The sequence below is a fragment of the Emys orbicularis genome, chromosome 8 (assembly GCF_028017835.1).
Source record: "Emys orbicularis isolate rEmyOrb1 chromosome 8, rEmyOrb1.hap1, whole genome shotgun sequence".
Lineage (NCBI taxonomy): Eukaryota > Metazoa > Chordata > Testudines > Emydidae > Emys > Emys orbicularis.
In genome coordinates this window covers 63,215,667-63,243,655 of record NC_088690.1, presented here as the reverse complement: position 1 = coordinate 63,243,655, position 27,989 = coordinate 63,215,667, and the positions used below count along the sequence as shown (strand labels likewise).

The 27,989-nt window shown below is 40.5% G+C and overlaps 1 protein-coding gene across 1 annotated transcript; it reads right to left on the bottom strand.

The window, feature by feature from the left end:
- Positions 1-406: 406 nt before the first annotated feature.
- Positions 407-27,989, bottom strand: NUF2 (NUF2 component of NDC80 kinetochore complex). The gene is made up of 13 exons (XM_065409828.1): positions 27,867-27,989; positions 26,510-26,584; positions 23,991-24,067; positions 23,050-23,111; positions 21,238-21,335; positions 16,609-16,682; positions 12,135-12,231; positions 10,696-10,758; positions 8,483-8,620; positions 5,974-6,114; positions 4,840-5,015; positions 2,212-2,347; positions 407-529 (listed from the first exon to the last, which is right to left on the bottom strand). The coding sequence occupies exons 1-13, from the start codon at positions 27,987-27,989 to the stop codon at positions 407-409; spliced, it is 1,383 nt and encodes a 460-aa protein (XP_065265900.1).

The window sequence follows — 27,989 nt, the reverse complement described above, 5'->3', positions numbered from 1 at the left end:
TACCTGGAAAATACTACAACCAAGATCTAAGAAGATACCTCCATTCAAACCAAAGCAACCCCAAACCAACATCCTCAGTGTAGTTTCTGCAAAAACTGTAGTTACACTAGAAGCCAAAATTAACCCTCAAACTATTTTATATAAGCAAGATAAATTGGTAAACTTACCACTAGAAGAATCAGAACTGAGAAAGATAATGAAGACAGGATGTCCAAGTCCATTTTTACCAAGGTTAATCAGTTGACAGTACCAGGGCCTGTCTATAATACTAAATGTGTTCTGAGGTGGTATTTAGAAGAAGCTTCCCACATAAAATGCAATATTTTAAACCCAAACATGAGGATAAATACAATAAGCAGAGTCCAAATGAAAACCTGGTGTAACAGCTAGTTCAGGAAGTCTGAACTCAAAGCATTCTCCTCTTTAGTTCAGCAGTTTTTTCATCTCGTGAGGCTGCATAGCTCTCTGCTATCTTTGCCAGAGCTTCATGGTATTTCTCCAAGCCAGCCCTCAGGTTAAGATAGATCTCCTAAGGTGAGAAAATTAGTCAGTCAATGAGGTTCTCCCATCAGCAGTGTTAATCCTGATGCCTTACAGAGGATTTAAGAGACAGCAGGGCAGATTTTGGGTGAATCAGAGCTGCGCTCAGTGCTGCTCAGGAGTATCCATGGAACAGGAGGGGAAAGGTAGAGCAGATGAGCACAGGGACGGGAGGGTGATGGGAACTGCCATCTCCTAAAATTCAGAGGAATCAGGCTATCCTACACTCACCTTTCAGCTTTGCCTGGCTCCCCTGACCACAAGACCTGCACACCACAGAAGGGCCACAGGAGGGGAATTCCCCCCTGCAACAATGCAGTCCTCTCCCCTTCCCAAGCCCGCTGATCCTTGTAAGGTTCAGAGGAGAGCACTGATTCAGCAGACCGCCTATTATCCACACAATTGGGGCTCTCATGCAGTATTATGAAGTCCAAATGCGTTGCTTCATAGCCCCAAAGCGTCCTCTTCTCCTCCATCCCACAGACTATCTAAAGGTACGTCTACACTACCCGCCCGATCGGCGGGTAGAGATCAATCTATTGGGGATCAATTTATCACATGTAGTGTAGATGTGATAAATCGATCCCCGACCGCTCTCCCGTAGACTGCTGAACTCCAGCTCAGCGAGAGATGGAAGCAAAGTCGACGGGGGAGCCGCGGCGCGCTGCAAGGACACTAAATAAGTAATTTTAATTCGATCTAAGATACGTCGACTTCAGCTACACTATTCTTGTAGCTGAAGTTGCATATCTTAGATCGACACCCGCCCCCCAGGGTAGACCAGCCCTAAGGGTCACCTGAGAAGAGCCTAGCTCATATGGACTTTAGCTGGCATACAGCAGGACATCAAATCTGCTGCAGACATCAAGTCTGCTGAGGGAAGAGTGCATGTGTTGGGGGGAAGGGGTAGGCACAGGAGCTGGCTAGTTATATCAGAGCTACTTAACAAATTAGTTCAGGTTGAACCAAATCCAAAACTGAAAAAATTTAGACTAAACAAAAAAATCCATTTTAGATTGAACAAAACAAGTCATTCAACCCAAAACATTTGATTACAGGCATTTTTAAAGGGCTGGAGGAAGAGGTGGTCAGGCCCGCCTTAAAACTTTTGTCATCACTATGAATTGCCACTATGAATGTCCATTTATAGTCATTGGGCCAAGAAAAGAGTAAGACTGACTATGGCCTGATGGTTAAGGTACTCCCCAAGGATTTGGTATAACCACATTCAAGTTCTTGCTCCTATGACTATTTATAAGAAGTGGAACAGATTCAACAGGAGAGACAGACGTTCTCACCAGAATATTCCATAGCCTAATGGCGAGGGTTCACTCCTACAATGTGGGAGACCCAAATACAAATCCCTTTTCCACATCAGGCAGCGAAGGGAATTCAGCCTAGGTCTTCCACAGCTCAGGTGAGTGCCCTAAGTACCGAGCTAAAGTTCTGAAAGAACCATCACCTTCCCATCCTGGTTTGTTAATATTGCCTAAGTGCCAAAGGGGTTTTGGAGGGGAAGAGGAGGTTTTTTGGGGGGGGGGTGAAACTATTTGGCAAATTTATGTCAAATTCACAAAGTTTCTGGTCAGCTGAAACTGCATTTTTTGGCAAATAAAAGAGTTTTGCCCAGCTCTCCTCCCCAGTACTTAATAGAGAAGAATTCCTGCTTACTTGTGCTTTCATTTTTTCCTTTTCAGTGTTCTCGTTCAGCTGCTGGACTTTTAATCTGACTTGCTGGATTTCCTTGTGAATCGCCGTCACCTTCTCATAGACAGCCCCTCTCTTCTCCTGAACTCTGTTACAATACCTAAAGCAAGAAGGTATGAAATAGTTCGTGCTGAACCAATCACCTCAGCGCAAATTAAATATAAACACCAAGATGGATTTCACACTGGATATGAATGTCAAGGAAAGTGATTTTCTAAGTTACAATTAGAACAGTTATTTGCAAGAGTGAAGGAAAAGTTGCATTTGTGGGATAAGTAACATTTATCCGTCTAGGTGTACAATTTATCTCCATCACACGGACATCAGAAAAGTTGACTCATTCTTAAATCCTAGAGCTATATAGCATCAAGAAACAAAACTCAAAGGAGTTAACATAACTTGTCAAACAGAAATTGCCCAATTGACTTCAATGCAGCTACACTAATTTAAACCGGCTGAGAATCTGGCCCTAAGTGTTTTTCTACTGTTGAGTGATGCATTCATCATACTCTAGCAGTGGTTCTCAAACTTATTTGATCCTGCCCCCATTCTTTGGGTCTGTAGTCATCTGCAAACACACACACACACGCCACCGAAGTACATATACCTCTGCCCAGCTCTGAAGGCAGAGTGGAAAGCAGTGGCTGCTGGCCGGGTGCCCAGCTCTGAAGGCTGCCCCACCGCCAGCAGCAGTGCAGAAGTAAAGGTGGCATGGGATGGCATTGCCACCCTTACTTCTCCACTGCTGCTGGCGGCATCGCTGCCTTCAGAACTGGTCACCCACTCTCCCAAAGCTTCTCATGCCCCTGCAGAATACATTTTGTGCCCCCCAGTTTGAGAACCTCCACTCTAGAGGCAGCATGGTGTAGTGGGACTGGAATCTTGAGTTCAAAGGCCAGCTCAGCCACAGAATTCCTACATGATCTCAACTTTTACTGGGTCTCAGTCTCTCCATCTTTAAAATGTGGTTAATACTAATCCATATCACGGAGATGTGAGAATTAGCTAGTATTATGCTTCAAAACAGTTTAAAGATTAGCTGTCTGACAATGCAGGGTCTGAAAAAGGATTTGGATAGTTTGTTTTCAAAAAATACTTCAGGACAGAATATAGCTAGGTTTTGCACTGAAGTTCCACCATCACTAATTGAAAGTGCTATTAGGTCTAGACCTGTGTATTTTGTACCATTCTCTACCTGTGGAACTGGCCATAGAATTCAACCAACCACAAAGCTGTGCTGCACAAAATAAGTTTTAAAGTATTAAGTCTCTAGCTCTTGGAGATGCACTGGGGGGGGAGTAGGAGGGGAAGTAAAATGGGCCCAGCCAGTGCCACCCCTCCCCAGCATCCCCCAGGACCCAGAACTGTACAGGGAAGACCCACCCCACTGTGGGGGCAGTAGGCAGCTGCTTGCTGTCAGATGGGACAAGACATTCAAGCTTAACAAATAGTTTTGTCATCTCTGCTCCTACACACAAAGGAAAAGAAAAGATGCATTTTCCTGCTCACCACCAAAAATCCTTCCGCTCTCCTGGATGCTAAAACCCAAAGCCACCTCCCTCCCCTTCACTGCTAAAGCCCATAATTGTCAAAACACAGGAAACATCTACAAGGCAATTATGTGTTAATGCAAAACTCTACAGCTACACTAAAAATTTAGAAGAGCATTTAATATCAAAAGCAAACAATTCTATATTGTGCTGCCTTCATTTTTGATTTAATTAAAACCTCCATTTACTTTAAGTTACTTCAAAATTTAATAGAGGAGTGACAGAAATCAGGGGGATCTGACACAAATTCTTGGCCCAGCTTTGTGCAGAGAGCAGAACCCTTAAGTAGGACCAGAGCACTCCGTTAACTTTCCCCATCTAAATGAAGATGCTTCCTAAACAACACTCCGTTCACTTGGCCAGTAATGTTCCGTACCCCCTTTGACACTATTGAAGACTGGTGTTTAAATTATCATCACGGGCCAGCTCCTCCTAGGTCTTATAGTAAAATTATAGCCCTGTGTTTACAATATTACAGTCTGCCATCATGAAAAGGATTGTGATGTTCCAAGCCCAGCCTTACAACGCGCCTGCAGCATCACGTAGGAAGGAAGATGAGCTGGGAAGCTTTGATCAAATGACACTTTTCCTTTTGTTTTAGACGTGTCACATCAGGATAATACCCCCCTGAGATACAAGACCCTATTTCCCTGTGGGTCTTGAATGGCTTTGATAATGAGCAAAAGTGGCAAGGGAAATTATGAAAAATTCATGAAAGGCAAATGGGGCTTTGTTGAAGTCTGATGAGTTGGAAAATTATCCCAGTGTGACATTTTCTTTAAAAAGATAAAAAAAATCAAGGCTAAGCATTATAAATTGAATTAGCAATCCACTGAAAGAGTTGCTGTCAACTCACATTGCAATTATTGATCCGAGTCCCCAAGTGCTTGCCTACAGCATTACTGGTCTTCACAGAACTATCCCCCATCACTACCATTTCCATCTATACTACTTGTTACATGTTTGTATCAGGGATGTGAATTTTTTTCTAAGTGTACGTCAGATAAAGTAGCGCCAGGCAGAAATGCCAACTCATCCATACTCAAATACTGTGCGCTTGTACTGCTCAACGTCCTCATGTTTCTTCTTTATTCTTATTTCAGCCGTAGACAGCTTCTCGCGCTTAGCGTTGACCAGTCTCTTTAAGGACATTTCATCTGTCGCGGCATTCTTCAACTCTATCTGTCCATTCTCAATCTGGTCCTCAAGATTTCTGACCTACATTATTTTGAAAGAAAGACTGAAAAGCAATTCTATAAAATCAAAGAAATGCAATGTCCCTCTATTGGATATTTGCCAAAATAGAACTTTGCTCATTCTCATTTTGATAGTCTGAAAACCCAGTTAATTCTTCCTAGAAATCCAACAGTTAACATACTTTGTAAATATTTAACAGGTCAGGCTTGGTGGATCACATCACTTAGATTTCCAGTAATTACTGCAATATACTACAGTAAATTACATAGGTACCATATATCATGACAAAAAAAATTGTCCAATAAAAAATTGGTTGGTAATACTGATAAAATTAAGGTGCTTGTTAAAATGATCATTTTGGGAACAATGATATTTCCTCCTTTTGGCTTCCACTTTTCCCATATGAAGAACAGTTTAAAATTCAAACTTCCCTCCTCCAAACAAATAACCCTCTAGAAAAAGAGAAGACGGTACATGCTATTTTGGCTTATGTTTCTATGGGTAATAAGTTCTTCCACTATTAAAGATGGCAACAAATTTACAGGAGTTTGTCCTTGTGACCTTAAAATCAAAATTTTCCCTCCTACCTATGTGTGCTATGGGAAGTTACTGTACTCAACCCCAACAGTAGCTACATTTTGATGGTGCTGCTTATAAATAGTTTTGAAGCAGCTTCGGATCCTTTGGGATAACAGGAACTATTGAAATGGAAGATTATGATTAAGAAAATAGATACGGTATTGGCTGTTATGTCTAGGTGCTGGAAGGCAGCATGATTTGCTTTGAAATAGATTCCACTTTAGCAAATATCACTTGTACTGTTGAATAGTGGTTTGTTTTTTCAGATTCATATCCTAAGCAAAAAAATAGAGCAACAGGGAGCAGCACTTGCATGAAATTAAAACCCAGTACTTAATTGAGAGCAATTTATTTCTTACATGCAGTTAGAGGGGGGGACACACAAGTACATAATACAAACCTCTGATGAGATATTGGCCATTCTCTCCACATTTGCTCCTTGGCTTTGCATTTTCTTTTGGTATAATTGCACCTCCAATTGACATGATGGCAGAATCTCAACTAGGTCTCGATAACCTTCATACTTCTCAATAACCTCTTGCTTTACAAAAAAACCAAGAAAAAGCTATTTACTTAAAGAAATTAGTGAAATGTGATTTCTATTATGTTCTGCAGTAATGCATACTTGCTCTTGTAACTAATCCTTCAAAGTCTGGTTGTAAACTGGAATTAAAGAAATCAAGTAACTTCAAAATTGTTGCTAAAAGGAAGTAAATTTTGAGTTTGCCAACAAGATTATGCATCATAGGAAAAAGCCATTGGTTTGGAAAGGCAGGGATGACACCTAGGTGCTGTACTCAACCAAACCTTCAGATATAAGGAAGTAAATTTATTTATTCAATGTGCTACAATGCCTGTTGGGGAAGAGAATGCAAGTTATACAATGGAAAATTCTATGTCAGTAGAAGTGCAATTATGTTCAGTCTCAAATAACATTACACAGGGATGTTTGATTAGAGTCAGATGGTAATAACTTCACACCTCAAAAACAAACTGTATAAACAGGGAGAGAAATCTGAAGACAAAGTTGTGAACTTCACTGAAGCATAGATGAATCAGTCTGCTCATGAGACATACAATATGATAGGGGCTAATTTAGCTACAACAAGTCAGGAAAAAGATCTTGGAGTCATCGTGGATAGTTCTCTTCAGCTTGGAAAAGAGGAGACTAAGGGGGGATATGATAGAGGTATAGAAAATCATGAGTGATGTGGAGAAAGTGGATAAGGAAAAGTTATTTACTTATTCCCATAATACAAGAACTAGGGGTCATCAAATGAAATTAATAGGCAGCAGGTTTAAAACAAATAGAAGGAAGTTCTTCTTCACGCAGCGCACAGTCAACTTGTGGAACTCCTTACCTGAGGGGGTTGCGAAGGCTAGGACTATAACAGAGTTTAAAAGAGAACTGGATAAATTCATGGTGGTTAAGTCCATTAATGGCTATTAGCCAGGACGGGTAAGGAATGGTGTCCCTAGCCTCTGTCTGTCAGAGGGTGGAGATGGATGGCAGGAGAGAGATCACTTGATCATTGCCTGTTAGGTTCACTCCCTCTGGGGCACCTGGCATTGGCCACTGTCGGCAGACAGGATACTGGGCTAGATGGACCTTTGGTCTGACCCGGTATGGCCTTTCTTATGTTCTTATGTCAGCCAAACATGAACTTCATGACTGTAAGATTTGTACTTAAATATATACGGTCTAAACTTTCTCTGCCTACTATTTTTACAGGTAACTAAAAAGATAGGTATATAACTGAAGAAGTTAGAGGAACATTTTCCTGTATTTTTCTCCTATTTAGTTTGTGCATTTCACAGATTATATATCTAGAGGGGGGGAGGGGCAGGTTCCAATGTTGCCCCTGAATTGCCATTTAGTTTCCTCTTGTTTGTCATGAGTCTTCACACATCAGGAGTGAAACATTAAGAATACAAACAAGCAATTAGAAAACCAAACATTGGAAAGGGGACTCAGGGATGCTTAGTTCCTGAAGCTACTATTGCTTTTTTTGCAGCTTACTAAGATTTCAAGTTGATTGTGTACCTTAAATTATCTGCTTCCTTTTGATTAACTTCCTCTATTTTAACTGGAGTGAACCTATGTCAGACGATTTTGGAATTAGATTGTTATTTTGGGATAAAGTGTTCCCAGAGAGAAGAAAGCAACCCTCCAGATTCAGAACTACTGAGTGAGAACAGAGGTAACCCTGGAGCACATGGTCTAGAGGCCAGCGCCTGGGAAGAGGTGTCAAAAGAGTACCAGCCATATGTGGTAGTGTCAGGATGGTGGATGCAGTCAGCTGGACAGGCTCAAGGGACCCAACATTTCTAAGGGCTTGTCTATACTTACCGCGCTGGTTCGGCGGCAGGCAATCAAACTTCTGGGTTCGATTTATCGCGTCTTGTCTGGACGCGATAAATCGAACCCAGAAGTGCTCGCCGTCGACTCCGGTAATCCTGCTCGGCGCGAGGAGTACGCGGAGTCGACGGGGGAGCCTGCCTGCCGCGTCTGGACCGCGGTAAGTTCGAACTAAGGTAAGTCGACTTCAGCTACGTGAATAACGTAGCTGAAGTCGACGTACCTTAGTTCGAATTGGGGGGTTAGTGTAGACCAGGCCTAAGTTTAGTATTACAGATGGAACAATCATCAATAGCACTTCTTGTGATCCCATGTTTAAAGGAGGTGTTCTCCAAATATCAGATGTCTTTGTTTTCTTTCATTATAAACTAAATTCTTAAACTCCCTGCTAGTCACCTATTGCTAATCTTTTTTAAAAGATATGCACAAGCAGATCTCGATATTATGCCAGAAGACAGACTCATCATTACTCATGTCTTGCCCATCACAGAGGGAATTTAATAGACTGTAATAAGTACAAAGCAGCCATAGTACAGTGATCAAGACTCACCTTGGTTTTCTTGAGTTTCTGGACAGTCTCCTTCATATGTTCTTTGTAATTCTTCAGTTCCTCTGGAGACTCTACAATTTTTGATTTCAGTTGCTCTTGTTCTTCTTTCAAAGTAGCCATTGTCACTTTTAGCTGATTCTAATTAGCAAGACAATTAAAGTGTGTCATTGATATCTCAATTTTAATAATGCTGTAAGTGATTATTTGTCTTTTGATGCTTTAAGTAGAAGGGAGAAGAGACGTTCAGTGAGGCAGGGTTCTGCATTGAACATCTTGTGCAGAACAGCATTTTACTGCTATCTCGCAAGTTGTTCTACATCATAACATTTTTGTTTTAGTATTTTTCTTTTAAAAACCAAAATTCTATTAAATTCTCTTAAGAATGTTACAGTTGCCAAGCAAAGCACTCAGGCCAGCAAATGCCAAAGTTCTGCTCCCTGTTGTATGTGCATTATGGTACAATTTTGAGTTACGTGACTGCATGTTATTTTTGCTGCACTCATGCTTGCTGCAAACATTCTTGCCAATGAAATTCACTACCCAAATATTAATGAATAAGAGGTCACAAATACCAGTAGAGCTAAACAGCCAGCTGTATTCACAAGAATATTCATAATTTTTTCCCTCCATTTGTCCAGTTCTAGTCCTGGCCAATATTCTCCCTCTCTGTACAATAGGTAATATCTAAGGAAGTAAGGACTACTGCCAAGAATTTAGGGGATGCCCCGTTTCCCCCACTCATTCTAGAGTGTTTTCACATTCTTTGAAGACTTAAAGGTGATATAGCTATTCCATCAAGAACTAACTACTTTAAAAGGAGCAAAGAGTCGGATGCATGACGAAGTGGGTATTCACCCACGAAAGCTCATGCTCCAATATGTCTGTTAGTCTATAAGGTGCCACAGGACTCTTTGCTGCTTTTACAGATCCAGACTAACACGGCTACCCCTCTGATACTTTAAAAGGGTGTCACAGTTCTATAGTTAGGCATTCAAATCAGGAATTTCCAAAGGTAGCATATTCAGCCTTAACTCTATGCTTTTATTTGCATGAAACAATATAGTCTTTAGTTATGGGATCATTTATTTCTTTAATACAGTGCAATATAAAGCTGTTCTACAACTTTAGATACTAGCAATATTTCCACCTTGCATACTTACACAACCATTATCTTTTCTGATTTAGGACCAGATATACTTAACACCTACATATTTTTCTTTCCAAAGAAGAAAGATGGAGGCAAGGCACAACGGGAATAATATATCCCAAGCACCTTACAGGATCAGTAAGAAGGAGCCCAGCTTCATCTGATGTGCAACATACAAAATGGGCATCATACCAACTGCATTATGCATATATAAAGTAAAATTTTCAAAGGCTCATAATTTGATTAAGTTAAAACCCAATTTTCAAATGCTTAAAGGGACTTTTCCATGAGGGCTTCTTCTGTGCCAAATTTCAACTTTACATCTCCATCTCTGTCAGCATTATTACAGCAGTTAACTAAGTTGTAAGATTTTGTTTTTTTATAGCCTCCTCCCCTCCCCTGCACTCTTCACACTCAAAAGGCTGAAATCTTTCAACTCAGCTTGCCCAAAGTATCACTTACAGGCAGAGACCAAGCCTGGAAAATTTCAGCCTGAAAGGTGAAAATAGACGTTTGGAATGGAAGTGTTTAGGCCTTGGCTACAAACAAAAGTTATACAGCTTTTACTATTCTAGTACAGTTGAAATGTTACAAAACCTCTTGTGTGGGCAAAGTTATACCAGTATAAAGATGCTTATACCAGTATAGCTATTGCTGTAAAAGAAAGGGAATAAGCTATATGGATATTAGCACCATTATTCCAATATAACTGCATCCACATTAGGGTCTGTACTGGGGTAATTATTTTGGTATATAAAAGTCTCATCCTTAACTGAAATAGCTATACTAATACAAAAATTATGTTTAGACCTGGAGTTAGAAACCTTAGTTACAAGAGCTGGAGTCCCAGATATATCAAAACCAAACTATTCTTATCATGCAAGTTTCCATGAAATACAAATATAGAAGTGGTTTTTAAAATGCAACCAAGTTTCATTATCTGAACCATTCACACTGCACATAGCTAGCAGAAGTCAGGCAGAAAAATCTGATGCTATATTAAAAGAAGCTCCATCACTTACTGCAGGCGACTGTTCAAATCCCATTTAAATTGAGTTATACTTACCAGACTTCGGGTTCTCTCTGCAACTTCTGCTTTCTTTTGGGAAGTCACTTCTTGCAAGGCTGTCTAATGAAGAGAATAATTGTTTGACAGTTAAAAAGAGGAGAATTATTAGTAAGGCTTCTGGTTTTATGTTTGAACTTTTACTACAGAGAAGAGACTACTGAAAAAAGCAGTTACCAGCTACCTGCACAGCTATCCCTTCTCAGGGTCTCAGCACATGCACCCCACAGGTATCAGGCTTTGGGTGGAATTCCACAGTTCACCCACTCTTAGACGAGGACCTGTGTTATAGCCCCCTGGGTACCAACCATGACTACTTCAGCAAGTCCAGCTGGGGTTTGGACCTTGCTGTTGATGCATCTGGGAGTGGTTACCATTGATTTATGCACAGAGGCCACACAGCCTTCTCAAACAGTATTGCTGAAAATTAACAACACAGGTTTCAGAAACATGATGGGTTACAAACAACAAAAAGGGAGACCTAACTACATGGATCTTGCCTTTTAACTACTCCCGGCCTAGATGCTTAGGCCCTGCTTAGCGAGAACATACCTGCCTGCAGTTCCTATTTCTTCCCCCCACCATCCATGTGGGCATGCTGACCACTTTCCCCCTCCCTTTCTATTAGGGGCATCTTTTAACCAGTCAGGGTCTTTTGATCTTTAGCATGTCCCAGTGATAGCCCCATGGTACTCTTAGCTGCTTTGAAGGCGTGTACCTGCTGCTGTCTTATCTCTTAGGGTGTCTACACTGCAATTGAAGGAGTAATTGCAGCTTGGGTAAACACACCTGTGCTAGCATTGCTAAAAAAGCAGAGCAGATGCAGCAGCACAGGTTTGAACAGATAACAAGGGCCCTTGGTGTGCTTGTACAGCCCTTGCCGCCACATCTACGCTGCTATTTTTAGCCATGCTAACACAGGTAAAACTAGTATGGGTACATCTACCTGAGCTGCCATCACACCTCAGACTCCATTGCAGACATACCCTTAAGTCCCTATTTCCTGCCCTGGCCAATCCCCAGCTCTGGTTTGACTTAACCCTTTCAGTTCAAGTAGGCAGCAACACAAAATTAAATGGAGAAACAGTCTCACAATATTCATTATAATGCACCAGATCTCAGTTCCTCACACAAGCAATGTGTTTCTGTAATGAAAAACAGACTATATTTCACACACTGCTTCTGATCCCTATGGACCCAGCTGTTAGCTTCATTCCCTCATAGGTACCAGCACAAGTTAATGCTAGGGAGTACCATAGGACTCAGACCAGGATAGACGTAAATACCTTAAATATTTTGACTTTGCTTTTAGTTTTAATCAAATCTCCCCTCAAATTTTCATGGGATAAATCCAAAGAAGTAATAAATGCCCACAATCAGAAGTCATAGTAGCTGTACTTTGTGACAAAACTTCAGAGATGCATATAAATAGGGCATACCGTTTTTTGACGATAGTCCTGGTTTAGTACTTGCTGCAGTTCTTGAATATCATCAGACAGCTGCTTGAACTCTGCTTTCTGCTCTACTGGAATCGTGCTAAACACAAAGATATGATGTTTGATCTTGTTAGTGCACGCCAAGTGTCAGTGAGCTCAGGGCTGTGTAGTACAGACAGAAAGACACTTTTCCTGCCTCAAAGGGTCTTAGGATCAGCTACAGACAGTGACCTGGGTGACCAGTTGAAGACCTAATCTCACAATTTTCTTTTTAATCTTGCTTTGGTGGGTTATTGTTGAAAGATTTCATAGCTACAGTATGATTTAAGGAGTGATTTAAGTAAAGAGGGAGCATAAGGAGTGAGAGCTGTAAGTTTAAGAGGAAACACGGAAGAAAGTGCAAAAACAAGAGTGAGAGAATGATACTATAACACATTGATCTATCTAGATATTTGAATTATAAAATGTAATATTTTTGTAGCAATATAGCTTAAAGTTGTAGAGTTAAAGCACAGGGCTAACATCAGACAGGAGACTCTCCCAGTGTGTACTGAGAGCAATTCTTGGGTACTGGAAAACTCCTTAGTTTTCCAAATGGTCTTGGAAATTAGAAAAGAACAAGAAGTGGCTATGGATAAGGGAGAAAAAAAAAAAAAAAAAAAAAGACAGTGGCACACAGAGGTGGGGAGCTGGACTCAGGGCCCGCTCCAGACACCAGCGCAGCAAGCAGGTGACTGGGGCGGCCAACGGAAAGGGGCGGCACGTCCAGCTCTTCGGCGGCAAGTCCCTCAGTGCCTCTCGGAGGGAAGGACCTGCCGCAAAATTGCTGCCGAAGAATGAAGCGGCGGTGGTAGAGCTACCGAAGTGCCGCTGATCGCGGCTTCTTTTCCCCCCCGCCGCTTGGGGCAGCAAAAACGCCGGAGCCGGCCCTGGCTGGACTGATGAGAATGGGCCGGAAAACGTAAGTAAAGGAGGCAGCTAACCCCATGCAGGGAGTCAGAAGTAGTTGTGTAATTGTAACTAAGACACTAGAAATATTAGTCTGGGGCATATTTAAAATAGGATCTTCCATCTTTAACATACTTTTAGTTAGAACAACCTGAATTTGGAACTGGTGACTGGTAGTAGAGCAAGTCACTGGTGGGACATCCCAGAGAGAGAAAAACTGACCTGCAGTCCATAACGGTGACAAAGTATAGTGATGATAAACTTGAGTACTCTGCCAAAGGAATGGGCATGAGGGAGCCCCATCTGACAGGGTGAAAGCTAACGGAGGGCTGGAGGAGAGGGAAAGTCCATGGAACAGGAGTGCAGACTTGCTTAAATATGCAAAGGGAGTGAGTAAGACAAGGGAGCAAAAAGAATGAGAAATCAAGAGCAGAGAAGTAACACTAGACAAAGAAGTAAAACTTGACAAAGTCTTAAAGATACAGAACATAACACTAAACTTGATGCAGGACAACTATTTAGCTTTTCTATGGTGCTTTGCAAATACTAGCCTAATTAACCCTCAACATCTCCTGTGAGGTAGGTAAGTAGCATAGTTCCCTTTAAGGTGAGCAGCTGCATATACTGCTAGCTGGTCCCGCAGTGCTCACTCCTCCAGTAGTGTTCACCAAGAGCTACCAGACAGTGCAGCTGCAGAGCAGGCGCTTTGATGTGGCTCCACTTCCTCTGCATGCTGCAGTTTGAGAGAAAAGCTGACCCTGGTTCAGATAATACAAGCAGCACATACTAATGTATACAATATAACTATTAGTACAGAAGGTAAATGGAGGCAGGACTGGCAACTTTACACACTACTGTAAAAGCTGCCATACTGGGTCAGACCATGGTCCATCTTGCCCAGTATCCTGTCTCCAACAGTGACAGAGCTTCCGGGGGAGTGTACAGAACAGGGCAATTATGGAGGAATGCACCCATCTTCCTCTGACGACTTCTGGTAGTCAAAGGGTTAGGGTGACCCTGAGCATGGGATTGCTTCCCTGACCATCTTGTCTAATAGCCATTAATGGAACTATGCTCCAAGAACTTATCCAGTTCTCCTTTGAACCCAGTTATACTTTTGGTAATCAGAAGATCGCATGGCAATGAGTTCCACAGCTTAGGGTACGTCTATACTTACCTCCGGGTCCGGCGGTAAGCAATCGATCTTCTGGGATTGATTTATCGCGTCTTGTCTAGACGCGATAAATCGATCCCGGAAGTGCTCGCCATCAACGCCGGTACTCCTGCTCCGCGAGAGGAGTACGCGGAGTCAACGGGGGAGCCTGCCTGCCGCATCTGGACCCGCGGTAAGTTCGAACTTGCGTATCTTAGTTCGAAGTGGGGGGTTAGGGTGGACCAGGCCTTAGTTGTGCACTGTGAGAAAAAGTACTTCCTCTTGCTGTGTTAAGCCTGCTGCCTATTACTTTCAACAGGTGACCCCTGGTTTGTGTGTTGTATGAAAGGGTAAACAACACTTCTTATTCACTTTTTCCTCACCATTCAAGATTTTATAGACCTCTATTATAATCCCCTTAGCCATTTCTTTTCTAAGATTATCAGACCCAATCTTTTTAGTCTCTCCTCATATGGAAGCTGTTCCATACCTGTGACAATCTTTGTTGCCATTCTCTGAATGTTTTCCAGTTCCACTATATCCTTTTTTAGATGGGGCAACCAGAAATTTTCACTGTGACTAAGATCTTATGTGATAACAGCTAATTTAGAACCCATCAGTGTAGATTTATAGTTGGCATTATTTTTTCCAGTATACATTACTTTGCATTTAATGTTGAATTTCATCTGCCTTACTGTTGCCCAGTCACCAGTTTTGTGAGATCCCTCTAACTCCCCCGCAGTCGGCTTTGAACTTAACCTCTTGAATAGTTTTGAATCATCTGAAAACTTTGCCACTTTAACATTTATTAATCATCTGGAAAAGGGGGTGAACAGTGAACAACAGGTCCGAGTACAGATCCTTGGGGCACTCTGCTGGTCACCTCTCTACATTGTAAAAATGGACCATTTATTCCTATCCTTTGTCTCCTATTTTTCAAACAGCTACTTGTTATACTACATTTTGGTTTTCATTTTTATTAATAGATTCACAGATTTAACAACAGAAAGGACCACTGTGATCACCTAATCTGGCCTCCTGAAAACACATGGGCCACAGAATTACACCCTGTAATTCCGGTAGCAAGTCTGTAGCTTGTGGTTGAGCTAGAGCATCTGTATAGTTATTTAAAAACTTCAAGTGATTTAGAATCCACCACACATCCAACTCAGTTACTTGTCCCAATGGTTAATTGCCCTCACTACTAGAAATGTGCACCTTATTTCTAGTATAAATTTGTCTAGTTTCAGGTTCTAGCTATTGATCTGGTCAAGCAGGCAAAGGCATAATTAAAGAGCCCTCTATTAGCCATCTTCTCCCCATCCAGATACCTTTAGACCATGATCGAGTCGCCTCTTTAGCTTCTCTTAATTAAGCTAAATACAGTGACAGAACATAAGCTCAGTCTAAGGCATATTTTCCAGACCTTGAATCATTCTTATAACTCTTTTCTACATCCATTTTGAAGTGTGGACATGAGAAATGGACACTAGTGTAGTAATGGTCTCATTAATGCAAAGGTTATACATAGAATGCCACTTCCTATTCAATATTCCTCTGCTTATATATCCAACAGTCATACTGACCATCAGCCTGGGAGGTCACATTTAGCTGGTTATCCACCATGAACCCTAAGTTCTGAAAAGGACTTTAAAGTACTTTAAACTATATTCACTGAATATATGCTCTCAAACACAGCATTCTTTCATTCTAATAAAATGGTACTATGTTTCTAAAGTCACTATCTCCCACAATCAATTCTAACAAGACGCTCAGAATATCAAATCTGTAACTCTGAATATGACCCACAAGGGCATTGAAAGTAACTCCCATAACCTCTTAGGGAAACTACTCAAAGAGCAACCACCAGCAAACAGAGAAAGATGCCATGGGAAAAGTTTTATATTTGCCTGAATTATAGTTATGGGCTAGCTAATCAAACGCCCATAGGATTGGCACTAGGCACAAAAGAGTCCCGCCGTCTCTCCACAGCTATGAAACATTTGACCAACAGAAGAAGGTTGATCAGCTCAGGAGACAGACCTTTCACAGGAGCTGGACCAACTATGGAAATAAGAAATGATCACCTGCCTCATCAATTTCAGAATTAAATGCAAACTCATCTTTTAACTTTCCCCTCAGTTGCTTTACACAGAAAAACAACTTAACCAAGGAAGGAAGAAAGATGGTTACTTTTATCTTTAAAATAGATGGAAGATTCTCAAACACTGATGAGGCCATATAATGCCTCAGTTGATTTAGAAAAGTCAGTCAACAGCCACATTGCTTCTGTTCTAAGACAACAGCTTAATATTCCCAGTTAGATGTCACGTGCATGTGTGTTATAACTGCAAAATGCACAGACCCCGTACTCACTCAAGTTTCTCTAGCTTCACTGCTGCCTCCTGATTTGCTGTCTGCAGTTGCTGTATTTTTTCCAGAGCTGATTTCTGAAAATTAAGTTTAAGGTATTTTAGTGATTAGTTTACATTATATGGGAGAACAAGCAGATTTATAATCAACCTACATGTTCCTCACACAACCAGGTTGGTCCTACAATCCATGTGCATTTCATAATTTGTTTGTACTGCTAACCTGCCCAGTTGAGATAATTAGTGGTAGTTCTTGGTCTGTACTTGGTAATTACTGGTCTGTAGTTCTAGCTTCATAGTTTTCTCCTTAGTGACTGTTACCTCTCACACTCTCCTCAAAGTGAAAGTTTTCCAAGTGTCCAAGTCTTTGCTCCCTGTGCTTGAATATTTCACGAGATACTAGAGGGGGGCTCCAGTTGCTAGGCCTAAAAACTGACTTGACAATTACCCTGTACTGAAGCCCATATTTTAAAGATTCCAATATGCATGTTTATTTCCAGAAATAGGCAAATACTAAATTTAATGTGCAACAGGAAAAACAACAAGCACATTGATAGACAGGTGGTCTAGTTCATACCAAGTTACAGGGATGGCTATATCCATATACTGATTATAACAAACTGCAGTTATGTGGCAACTGGTGTTCTTTAAGATACTGTCACAGAATGGGCTCCTATGCCTACAGAAACCCCTATTCTGCCCTGTAAGAAATGTGACTTTTAAAGTTACTGTTCCACATATTTAGCAAGGGTCCGTCACCAATGTTTGTTACTTCTATCCTGTGCCTTTCAAGAGCCAAAGATCCTGTAGGTAAGTGATGAAATCCTGGATGTATATCAGAATCAGCAGAAAAGCTATACACAGTTCATGTACTTTATCTTAGCTCCCAAGGCAGCAAGCATATTAGAAATAACCAAGTCTTGAGCAGAAAGGTGCTCCCCTTTTATTTCTACACCATGGTTTTTTGGAAACCATTATTAGGCGAAGGCTTTATTGAAAAGGTGGGTCTTAGTTTTTTATCTGAACGTGGTTAGGTTTGGACTCAATCTGATCTTCTCTGGCATTAAGTTACATACTCAAGTTCCATTAGCTGAAAGCTTCTTGCCTTAACTGCCCAAGTCTTATCCTGGGTATCACCAGCTGCATCATCCCTGTAGAGTGCAATTGTCAAAATATTGCCGACAAGGCAGTCTCTATAACAGATGGGCTCTAACCAGTTGTGGCTTCATAGGTTAGCACTCCCACTTCCAATTCAAATTGGAAATAAAAGAGAAACCAGACGAGTTCATGGAGCACTAGTCAGGTTTTGTTGGCTAGGATGCAGAGAACTGTGTGCTTCACCAGCTGAATTTTCCATGTACTGGTCAGATTCAATGCCAGGTATAGCAGGTAGAGTACTCTACCTGGAAGTGATCAAAGCGTGCATCATCCAAACCAGATCATCCAACACGAAACAGTGTAACAGCCTTCCATCACAATATGTGGTCTAAAACATTGATTCAGCGGTGAGATAAGAGAATAGGCAAATTCCTAACTTCCCCTTCCTCCAATCACCACTACTGTCTTTCCTAGACTAACTGACCCAGCTTGTCCTTTATACAGCTGTTTATTTCTTCCAGACACTGAGGCATGCTTAAATGGCCTGAAGTTAGATGAAAATAAGAATTGACATGTTTCCTCAGAGTACCACACCGAAGTGTTTCTGAAACTATTTACCAGTGCCTCGTGTTTGATCAGAGCCTATAGCTCAATGGCACAATAAGACTTGCCTGTATTCAGCTGGTACCTGCCTTTCCAACAGCTGGAAAAAATTAAGACTCTTTCCTACCCCGTAAACACTTAAATGTTTTCCCTAATGCATAGGCAGGAGTCACCTGAAATTTTTTTTTTTTTCTCCTCTTCAAGATCTGTCTTACAGAAAGACAAAAAGTTGTTACAGCCCCTTTGAAAAAAGGGGTAACACATGGCAAGCTAGTGTAATTTCCCAAACAGTACTTAAGCCTCTAAACTTCCAGATATAAATAACACTGGTCTACAGTTTTTGAGAAGTCGTCTGCTTCAGAGATAAAATGTGCTATTTATTATGTATTTTGATGTGCTGAATTCAAATATGACAATTAAAACAACTGATTGCCTACTGTTTAAGATATTTAAGTTTTTACATTTTGTGTCTATGTATATTGTGTAGATAGTAGAGTTTTAATCATAAATTGTAAACCTAGGTCTTTTCATGTGTTTATGGTTGCTTTACATGATAATATTTCACCTGTCCTGTTTATGGAACACTTTAAAAATCAGCAAAAGGATTATATAAATAAAATTTATTATGAAACAAAAGGCAAAAAACTATTATGTACATAGTTTAGTCCTATTCAGTGTCTACTTGGCGCTTCTTAGCTTGTCTCTTGTATTCATTAAATGGAGCATCTCTTGTCACTGTCCAGCAATAGTCTGCAAGCATTGATGGGCTCCATTTGCCCTGATAGCGTTTCTCCATTGTTGCAATGTCCTGGTGAAATCGCTCGCTGTGCTCGTCGCTCACTGCTCCGCAGTTCGGTGGAAAAAAACATTTTTTGCACTCTGACCTAGGTATCTTTAGTGACATGTTGCAACCAAGGCTTTTGTATGCCTTGAGGAGGTTTTCCACCAACAACCTGTAGTTGTCTGCCTTGTTGTTTCCCAGAAAATTTATTGCCACTAACTGGAAGGCTTTCCATGCCGTCTTTTCCTTGCCACGCAGTGCATGGTCAAATGCATCATCTCGAAGAAGTTCACGAATCTGAGGACCAACAAAGACACCTTCCTTTATCTTAGCTTCACTTAACCTTGGAAATTTTCCACAGAGGTACTTGAAAGCTGCTTGTGTTTTGTCAATGGCCTTGACAAAGTTCTTCATCAGACCCAGCTTGATGTGTAAGGGTGGTAACAAAATCTTCCTTGATTCAACAAGTGGTGGATGCTGAACACTTTTCCTCCCAGGCTCCAATGACTGTCGGAGTGGCCAATCTTTCTTGATGTAGTGGGAATCTCTTGCACGACTATCCCATTCGCAGAGAAAACAGCAGTACTTTGTGTATCCAGTCTGCAGACCAAGCAAGAGAGCAACAACCTTCAAATCTCCACAAAGCTGCCACTGATGTTGGTCATAGTTTATGCACCTCAAAAGTTGTTTCATGTTGTCATAGGTTTCCTTCATATGGACTGCATGACCAACTGGAATTGATGGCAAAACATTGCCATTATGCAGTAAAACAGCTTTAAGACTCGTCTTCGATGAATCAATGAACAGTCTCCACTCATCTGGATCGTGAACGATGTTGAGGGCTGCCATCACACCATCGATGTTGTTGCAGGCTACAAGATCACCTTCCATGAAGAAGAATGGGACAAGATCCTTTGGACGGTCACGGAACATGGAAACCCTAACATCACCTGCCAGGAGATTCCACTGCTGTAGTCTGGAGCCCAACAGCTCTGCCTTACTCTTGGGTAGTTCCAAATCCCTGACAAGGTCATTCAGTTCACCTTGTGTTATGAGGTGTGGTTCAGAGGAGGAGGATGGGAGAAAATGTGGGTCCTGTGACATTGATGGTTCAGGACCAGAAGTTTCATCCTCTTCCTCGTCTGACTCAAGTGAGAATGATTCTGGTGCATCAGGAACCGGCAGTCCTTCTCCGGGGGGTACTGGGCGTATAGCTGATGGAATGTTTGGATAATGCACAGTCCACTTTTTCTTCTTTGACACTCCTTTCCCAACTGGAGGCACCATGCAGAAGTAACAATTGCTGGTATGATCTGTTGGCTCTCTCCAAATCATTGGCACTGCAAAAGGCATAGATTTCCTTTTCCTGTTCAACCACTGGCGAAGATTTGTTGCACAAGTGTTGCAGCATATGTGTGGGGCCCACCTCTTGTCCTGATCTCCAATTTTGCAGCCAAAATAAAGGTGATAGGTTTTCTTAACCATAGTGGTTATACTGTGCTTTTGTGATGCAAAAGTCACTTCACCACAAACATAGCAGAAGTTATCTGCACTGTTCACACAAGTACGAGGCATCTCTGCTCACTTTGGCTAAACAGAAATGTGTCCCTTTGCAAAATCAAACACTGACAAATAAGAGAGCACGACACTGTATGATTTCTAGAGCTGATATAGGGCAATTTGTTCAGCAGAGTGATGTAAGCTTCGTTATGATTGCATCATCCATGACTTCTAGGAATAACATGATGCAATTCATATCATGTATGACGCAATACCAGCTTCAGATTGCATCATTCATTGTTTTGCCTAAAAAGCAAGTACTGTCCAAACCCAGTCATAGATTTATTCATAGATCCAGTCAAAGATGTATTTTAGTCATTTCTGGTTTAAATTGAGATCCCTTCCCTTTATAACTCACTTATCCTCCGCCATTCCCAAGTCAAGGGTCGTATATACTGACCGTAAATAGCATATCTTGAAAACTAGAGCCAATCAACAATTTTAAGCATCATTTTCATTCTCAGTGACCCAGAATTAGTAAAGTTTGACTACATTTATTTCAGAAGCATTTTGGCTGTAGAGCAGTGTAATTAATTATATTTTTGATGGTCTTATCTGAGCTGTTTTTTTACAAACTATACATAATCTTACATATGCCCACTGGAATTCCATGTAGATCTCACGACGTGATTCTTGGAAGTGAATAAAGTTAAGAATGCCACTCAAGAAACGAGCTGTCCGCTTTGCTTCTAAAAGAGAGGAATAGCAAAGAACGAATGTTTTGGTCTCTATATGGCCCATAATTGGAAAACTTGAGTACAGCAAAACTCAAACAGCTAAACAGAGGCAAAGACTGAATGAAGAAAAGTACCATGTTAAAGATAGCTCTGGATATTTTAGTATTACAAACGTACTATGCTCCAAGGAAAGTTAGGAGGTCAATTTACCCATATTGGCTTAAAAGAGAATTTCTTACAGAACTTCAGTGCCAGTTTGGGGGCGAGGGGGGTGTATTTTAAGAGATATCTATTACTGAACCAAGTATGTTTTAGAAAGGAACAAATCTTCCTCAGTCATGAAATGTACTTAAATTGATATGATTAAGTTAGGTCAATCTCTGAAAAAATTAAACAAACCCAAGACTTATAGCTATTACCTTACCAGTATTTGGAAAAGATTTAATTTGTTTGTACAAACAACTGCACCAAGCCATGAATTTATGATGCACCCAGATGCATTGTCAAGGACCTTATACAATCCAAAAATAAATTACAAACTGGGCATAACGTCTCAGAAAAACAGCTGTTCCCCTGAAAACACTGAGCACTGACTAATGTCAGTACAAAAAAAAAAAATCTGATAAAAAGAAAGAAGGGAGGTAAAAAAAAGTCGGCAACCCAAACAGAAAAACCTTGTACTAAACCCTGAAGACAGCTACACAAGGACTCCAGCAGACATATTCAAAGAGAATCCACAGCTAGGTCCCTGAACTAAGAAGGCCCTTCTTGTCCCAGCTCAATTCAAATTGAATTTTGGAATAGAGAACAAGGACACCCCTGGCCAACCTCAAATGCTTTGGCAGGAAAACAGGAAGATGCAGAAATCAACTTAAAGAAATTTCTTTAGCAAATTTAACAAAGTCTTTCCTGAATGGCCTGTGCCACACCAGAACTGCAACAGTGTGTTGGCAAGAGAGTGGAAGAAAGGAGGAAATACAAGTGTTTTCTATAGAAATATTTCCCCCAGGAAATCCACATTATCGAGTTCCAGTCCTGTCACCTACTCATAACTATTTCTACTTTTTAAGAGTAATTATAACCACCATATATTGCAAAACTACTGGAAAACATAAGATTACTATCTAACCTAGTAGCAAGACAGAACTGTAATGTTTTGTAATAGAGCTGAGATTTATTAGCTAATCAGTATTAACTGGATTAGCTAAAGCAGGGGTCGGCAACCTTTCAGAAGTGGTGTGCCGAGTCTTCATTTATTCACTCTAATTTAAGGTTTCACGTGCCAGTAATACATTTTAACATTTTAGAAGGTCTTTCTATAATATATAACTAAACTATTGTTGTATGTAAAGTAAATAAGATTTTTAAAATGTTTAAGAAGCTTCATTTAAAATTAAATTAAAATGCAGAGCCCCCCGGACTGGTGGCCAGGACCCGGGCAGTGTGAGTGCCACTGAAAATCAGCTCGCGTGCCGCCTTTGGCACCTGTGCCATAGGTTGCCTACCCCTGGGCTAAAGCATTGTAAGAACTATTTAATGAACTGGTCTTCTCTGGAGGCCATACCACGAGATTCAAAAGTAGGCAGCTGCTGGTTCCACTACACCACAATTGTCTACTGCAGTGTAAAAAATAAAACCCAAGAGTCTTCAAAGATATTTCATAGAAATGGCCCAGGCATCACATGAGCATGTGGGAACATGGATGGGTTAACAAAAGCTTGCTTACTTGGATTTATGACATCTGCAATCTGAAAGTCATTAATACGGCAGACTGGAAGAAAACGCTCCCTGTGGGAAGGAGAGAAGAAAAAAAAAAAAAGATACTGAATGTTATTAGTTCTGTGAACAAGCCTACTTCAAATGGCCACTACATTACTTTTGCCCTATATAAATCTAGAGTACATGGGTGTGCTCCCACAATAGTAGAATCTGAATGTATCCTGGTACTGTACACAATGGTGATCAGACATGGCTGAATAAACCCACAAATAGCATTTTAATAGTACTGCATTCACAAACTAGTATTATAGATCCTGAGTTGTTACAGTGCCTTGCATAAGGATTTTTTTTTAAGTTACTTTTCACAGGACACCTAAATGTAGAGCATTTTAGTGGACACTAAACAGAAACAGAAAAAGAAATAGGAGTGGTCTAATATGAAACTTATAAGTCAACCTGCCCAATGTCAATTATTCCACCACACATTGAATAGAGCAGTGCCTGTTAGAGCAGTGCCTCTAACAATGGTAGACATAACTGGAGTGATACTTCAGGCTTATGTAACAGCTACTCGAAGATCCTCCTCCATATCTCATGATTAGCCTCTGCCACGGGCCTCGGTGAACTGCTTCAAGCTATTCCCAATTCAACTGCATGCTCACCAACTTGCCATTGTTTATTGTTGATCTAAACCTCAGTCTCACAATCCTAAAGCATGAAAGCTATCTCACACATTTGGATAAAAAGCAGCTGGCAGCAGAGATTCTTAGTCTACTAAACTGTTAGCTGCTTTAAGCTGCCTCTTGTTAGTCTGCTAAATTTTATTTCACACAAGCTCAACAAGTTGAAGGGCCACCACAATTGCACAGACCCCAATCACATAAAATTAATTAAACTACAATCAAATAATGAATGAACTGTATGAAAAAATCCATTTGTTGTACTCACATATTAATATACAAGTTACAAATAGGTAGGAAGCCTTCAACAATCTGTGGATACATTATGTCAACATTGACCGGCATCTAAACACAAGAGTCAATAAATAAGACGATTACAAGGAGTATTCATATGGGGCAAATACTAGGGGTTTTTTTTATGGGAAAGTCACTCAGAGGTGATAAACATGGGTGGGAAACTATCACTAAACTTCAAGGCAAAGGCAAGTTAGTGGTTCCCAAACTGCAGCCTGTGGATCCCTGTCCTGGTGGCTCACAGAATAATGTTTTGAGAACCAAGTAGTTGAAGACTGGGCAGAGTGGGAAGGTTGGTGTTTCCAGGAGGGGGCTTCTCAAACAGCTGCTAAGTGAAAACATTGGAAGGTGCTTGCCTAGTCAATACCACCTGGAAACAAGAATGGTTTGTTCACACAATATAAAAATACAGCATCCTAACTAAAAAAAAAAAAAATAATCGCCTGGCCCACTGAATCCTTTAGACGGAATCAAAGAAATACAGTTAACTAAGGCTATGGTGAAGTAACATCACAGGCTAAAACAGGTGTGAATGTTCAAGTGCAATAATGGATTTATGATGCCTTGCCATATTTCAGACTAGAATTGAGCATTAGATAATAGCACAAGCTGATAATTAGTAAGGAAATTGTTGGTTTACCCCCTCAAAACAATGTGGGTCTGGATTCCTGTGCTGCCATGTAATGTTATAGTATTCTTTTACACACCTGCATTACATTTTAATGCACTCATTCAAGTATATTATAGCATAGCACCAACTCCACTATAATTAAAGACTGAGTGTTGCTTTCTGTTTGAAGGTAGACTATTCTAAGTGCTCTAAAAAGCCACATGCTGACTCAGATTGTTTTGAAATTTGCTATGCCTCATGGGGGTGCTGAGTGAAGTCCGTGAGCCAAGTTGGTGTCGTTTGAGCAAGTGGCTCCCAAGAAACAGCCCTACCCCCAAAAAACACATTTCACAAAATCATTTTGTTCCTCTTACTTTTTTTGCACATATCTGGGGCTCAGACTACAGCTCTGATCCTCCCCAAACTGATCTCAGTTGCTCTGGATTTATCTCAGCTAAAGCATGGCACCCATTGCCCCTGGTGGGAAGGGAGGACATTATACTGAAGAAGTTATTCAGTGTTAGTTAAGAATATCAGATCAGCACATGCCAAACTAGCAACAGAGAGTCCTGTGGCACCTTTAAGACTAACAGATGTATTAGAGCATAAGCTTTCGTGGGTAAATGCCCACTTCGTCGGATGCATGTAGTAGACATTTCCAGGACTCTGTTGCTTTTTACGGATCCAGACTAACACGGCTACCCTTCTGATACATGCCAAACTAACGTGCCTAAAAAAGTAGGCAGCAAGTCTAGGGCTCTGCTGAAGCAAAGTTTCCAGGCAGTCTTGTCACAGTACCTGGGTGACTCAAGGTGACATTCTGTGGTCACTGAAAAATGCATTGTGCACATTCTGCAGAGGCTAATTTTTGGAGTTTTGCCCTGAAACCAAAGTTTCTGGAAGCCAGGAATCCTTACATTATTCACGGCTCTTTCAGACTTCCCTTGACGTTGGCAAGTTACAACTTTTGTACCTCAGTTTGCCCATGCGAGAGATGTGGCTAGTACTTATTTATCCACAGGGCTGTTAGGGATTAGTTATTATTCTAACATTTTGGAGACAGAAACCAATATACATTGTTAAATTAATGAGGAATCAGTTTTTAGTTTGCCCAGGCTGTCCATTTCATTGACTGGTTTGTCCTCAATTCTATTTTTAGTGGTATTTTTAAAGTACTTTTTATATTTACTTTGTCTTGTGAAAGAAAGGTTAAACCCAAAATACAGCAGACTGGGGAAATAACAGTATCCAGTATTTCTAACTGTATTATACCTGAAATTATCCGTTAACTAAATGCTGTGGATTAAATGCAAAATACTACAGGACTTTCAAAATAACATTCAGCTACATAAAGTGCTAAAAGGATCAGGTTTCAGAGTAGCAGCCGTGTTAGTCTGTATCCGCAAAAAGAACAGGAGTACTTGAGAGACTGCTGAGCTGGAATTGATATGCAAACTAGACACAATCAACTCAGGATTAAATAAGGACTGGGAATGGCTGAGCCATTACAAACATTGAATCTATCTCCCCTTGTAAGTATTTTCACACTTGCTTCTTATCAAACTGTCTGTACTGAGCTATCTTGATTATCACTTCAAAAGTTTTTTTTCTCTTACTTAATTGGCCTCTCAGAGTTGGTAAGACAACTCCCAACTGTTCATGCTCTCTGTGTGTGTGTGTATATATATATATATCTCCTCAATATATGTTTCACTCTATATGCATCCGAAGAAGTGGGTTGTAGCCCACGAAAGCTTATGCTCTAATAAAAAAGGATCAGATAATTTAAAAATTCAAAAACCCAGTGCTTTAATAAATGTTAATTTGCATAATTCTGGAAATTGAGTTTCACTTTCTTCTCCCCCCCAACACTGTATACACACCATGTAGAAGTGCTCCAGACGGATTCCATACACATTCTGCAAGGTTCTCATGAAGATCATGTGCAATACCTCAGGCTACAAGAAGGAGAGAAAGAACATTTAATTGCAGTAATTACAAGTACACTAATACCAAGTGACTCTTATTGATGAGCTTCCTCTCTGTAAATTACTATTTAGTCTTCCTTGTTATTTATAGCACACAGAATATATCACAAACAAGTAGTACTCTGCCTTTAACAAATGAAGAGCCATTTCATTTTTTCATGAAGTCAATGACAAATCACATCCCAGTACTCATGTTGCATCATGGAGATGTTGTAATGCAACATCTCGTGATGCAACTTTAACAGGCAATAACCAGACTGGTCAATTGTAACTTTAATCAGTGTATTTACACTGATAGTTTTTAATTACCTATTTGTAATCAACAATTATGATTAGGTCAGCTTCACTTGGAGAATTTTCAAACTTGAGTGACACCAAAAATCTTGAAAAGTCTATCACACAAAGGCAGTGATTTTAAATAAAAATGTAACAGCAAACTCCTATTGTGAATGGGGGAATAATTAAGAAAGCATATAAAATATTGAGTTTTTCATTTAGACTGGAAATTAAGACTTAATCTCATGCCATTAATAAACTCCCAAACAATTGCAGGGGAGAAGGATCTATATAAATTAAGTACATTTAAAACAAAAGATCTGGCTACAGATTAAACAGGAAGACCATTCAGGTCTTCAGGTAATCACCTAAGACATCAACTCATGTGCAGCAGAATTCCCTGAGATATCCCAATGGATGGTCTATTGACCCCAGTTAAGGAGAGTTAAAATCTAAGCCTTAATGAATTAAACTACAATGTGTAAATACACAGAAATTCAGATATTCAGTGCATTCCATTATTTGAATTCTGCAACTTCTGTACTGTAATACCAGAGCTTCAAATTTCACATCTACTGAAAATTTGGCTAAGCACCTTGACCCTAGCTAAATGCATGGTCTTTAAGGCAGAACTGTTACTAACAGCAATTAAATCAACAGACAATGGCATTCACTATCATTAGGCTAAGTCTGTTATCCAGAGGATGGTCTAGTAAAGCAGGTTTCCCAATTTTATAAAACAAAGTTATGGGTTCCAGTGTCCTAATCATTAAATTGCATGCAGATGCAGGGGGCTGTCTGCTCGCATGCACCTGTAAAATGGCAGAGCACATCTGTAATATTTCCTCATGTGAATATTTTTACCGCCAGTGGGACTACTTTTGCAAATAAGTGTTATGGGGTCAAATCCTGAATACACTAGTATATTTACATTGTCCTCCAGCAGAAAGCTACTCTGTTTCCAGAGCATTCTTACCTTGGGATTTGGAAACAAGTCATTTTTGGAGAGGTTTTTAGCTTCGGATCCTGTTAGGATCTGATTGCGGATGTGAGTTATGATGTCATTGGGATTATATCTGGGAAACGTTAAGAGATCCAT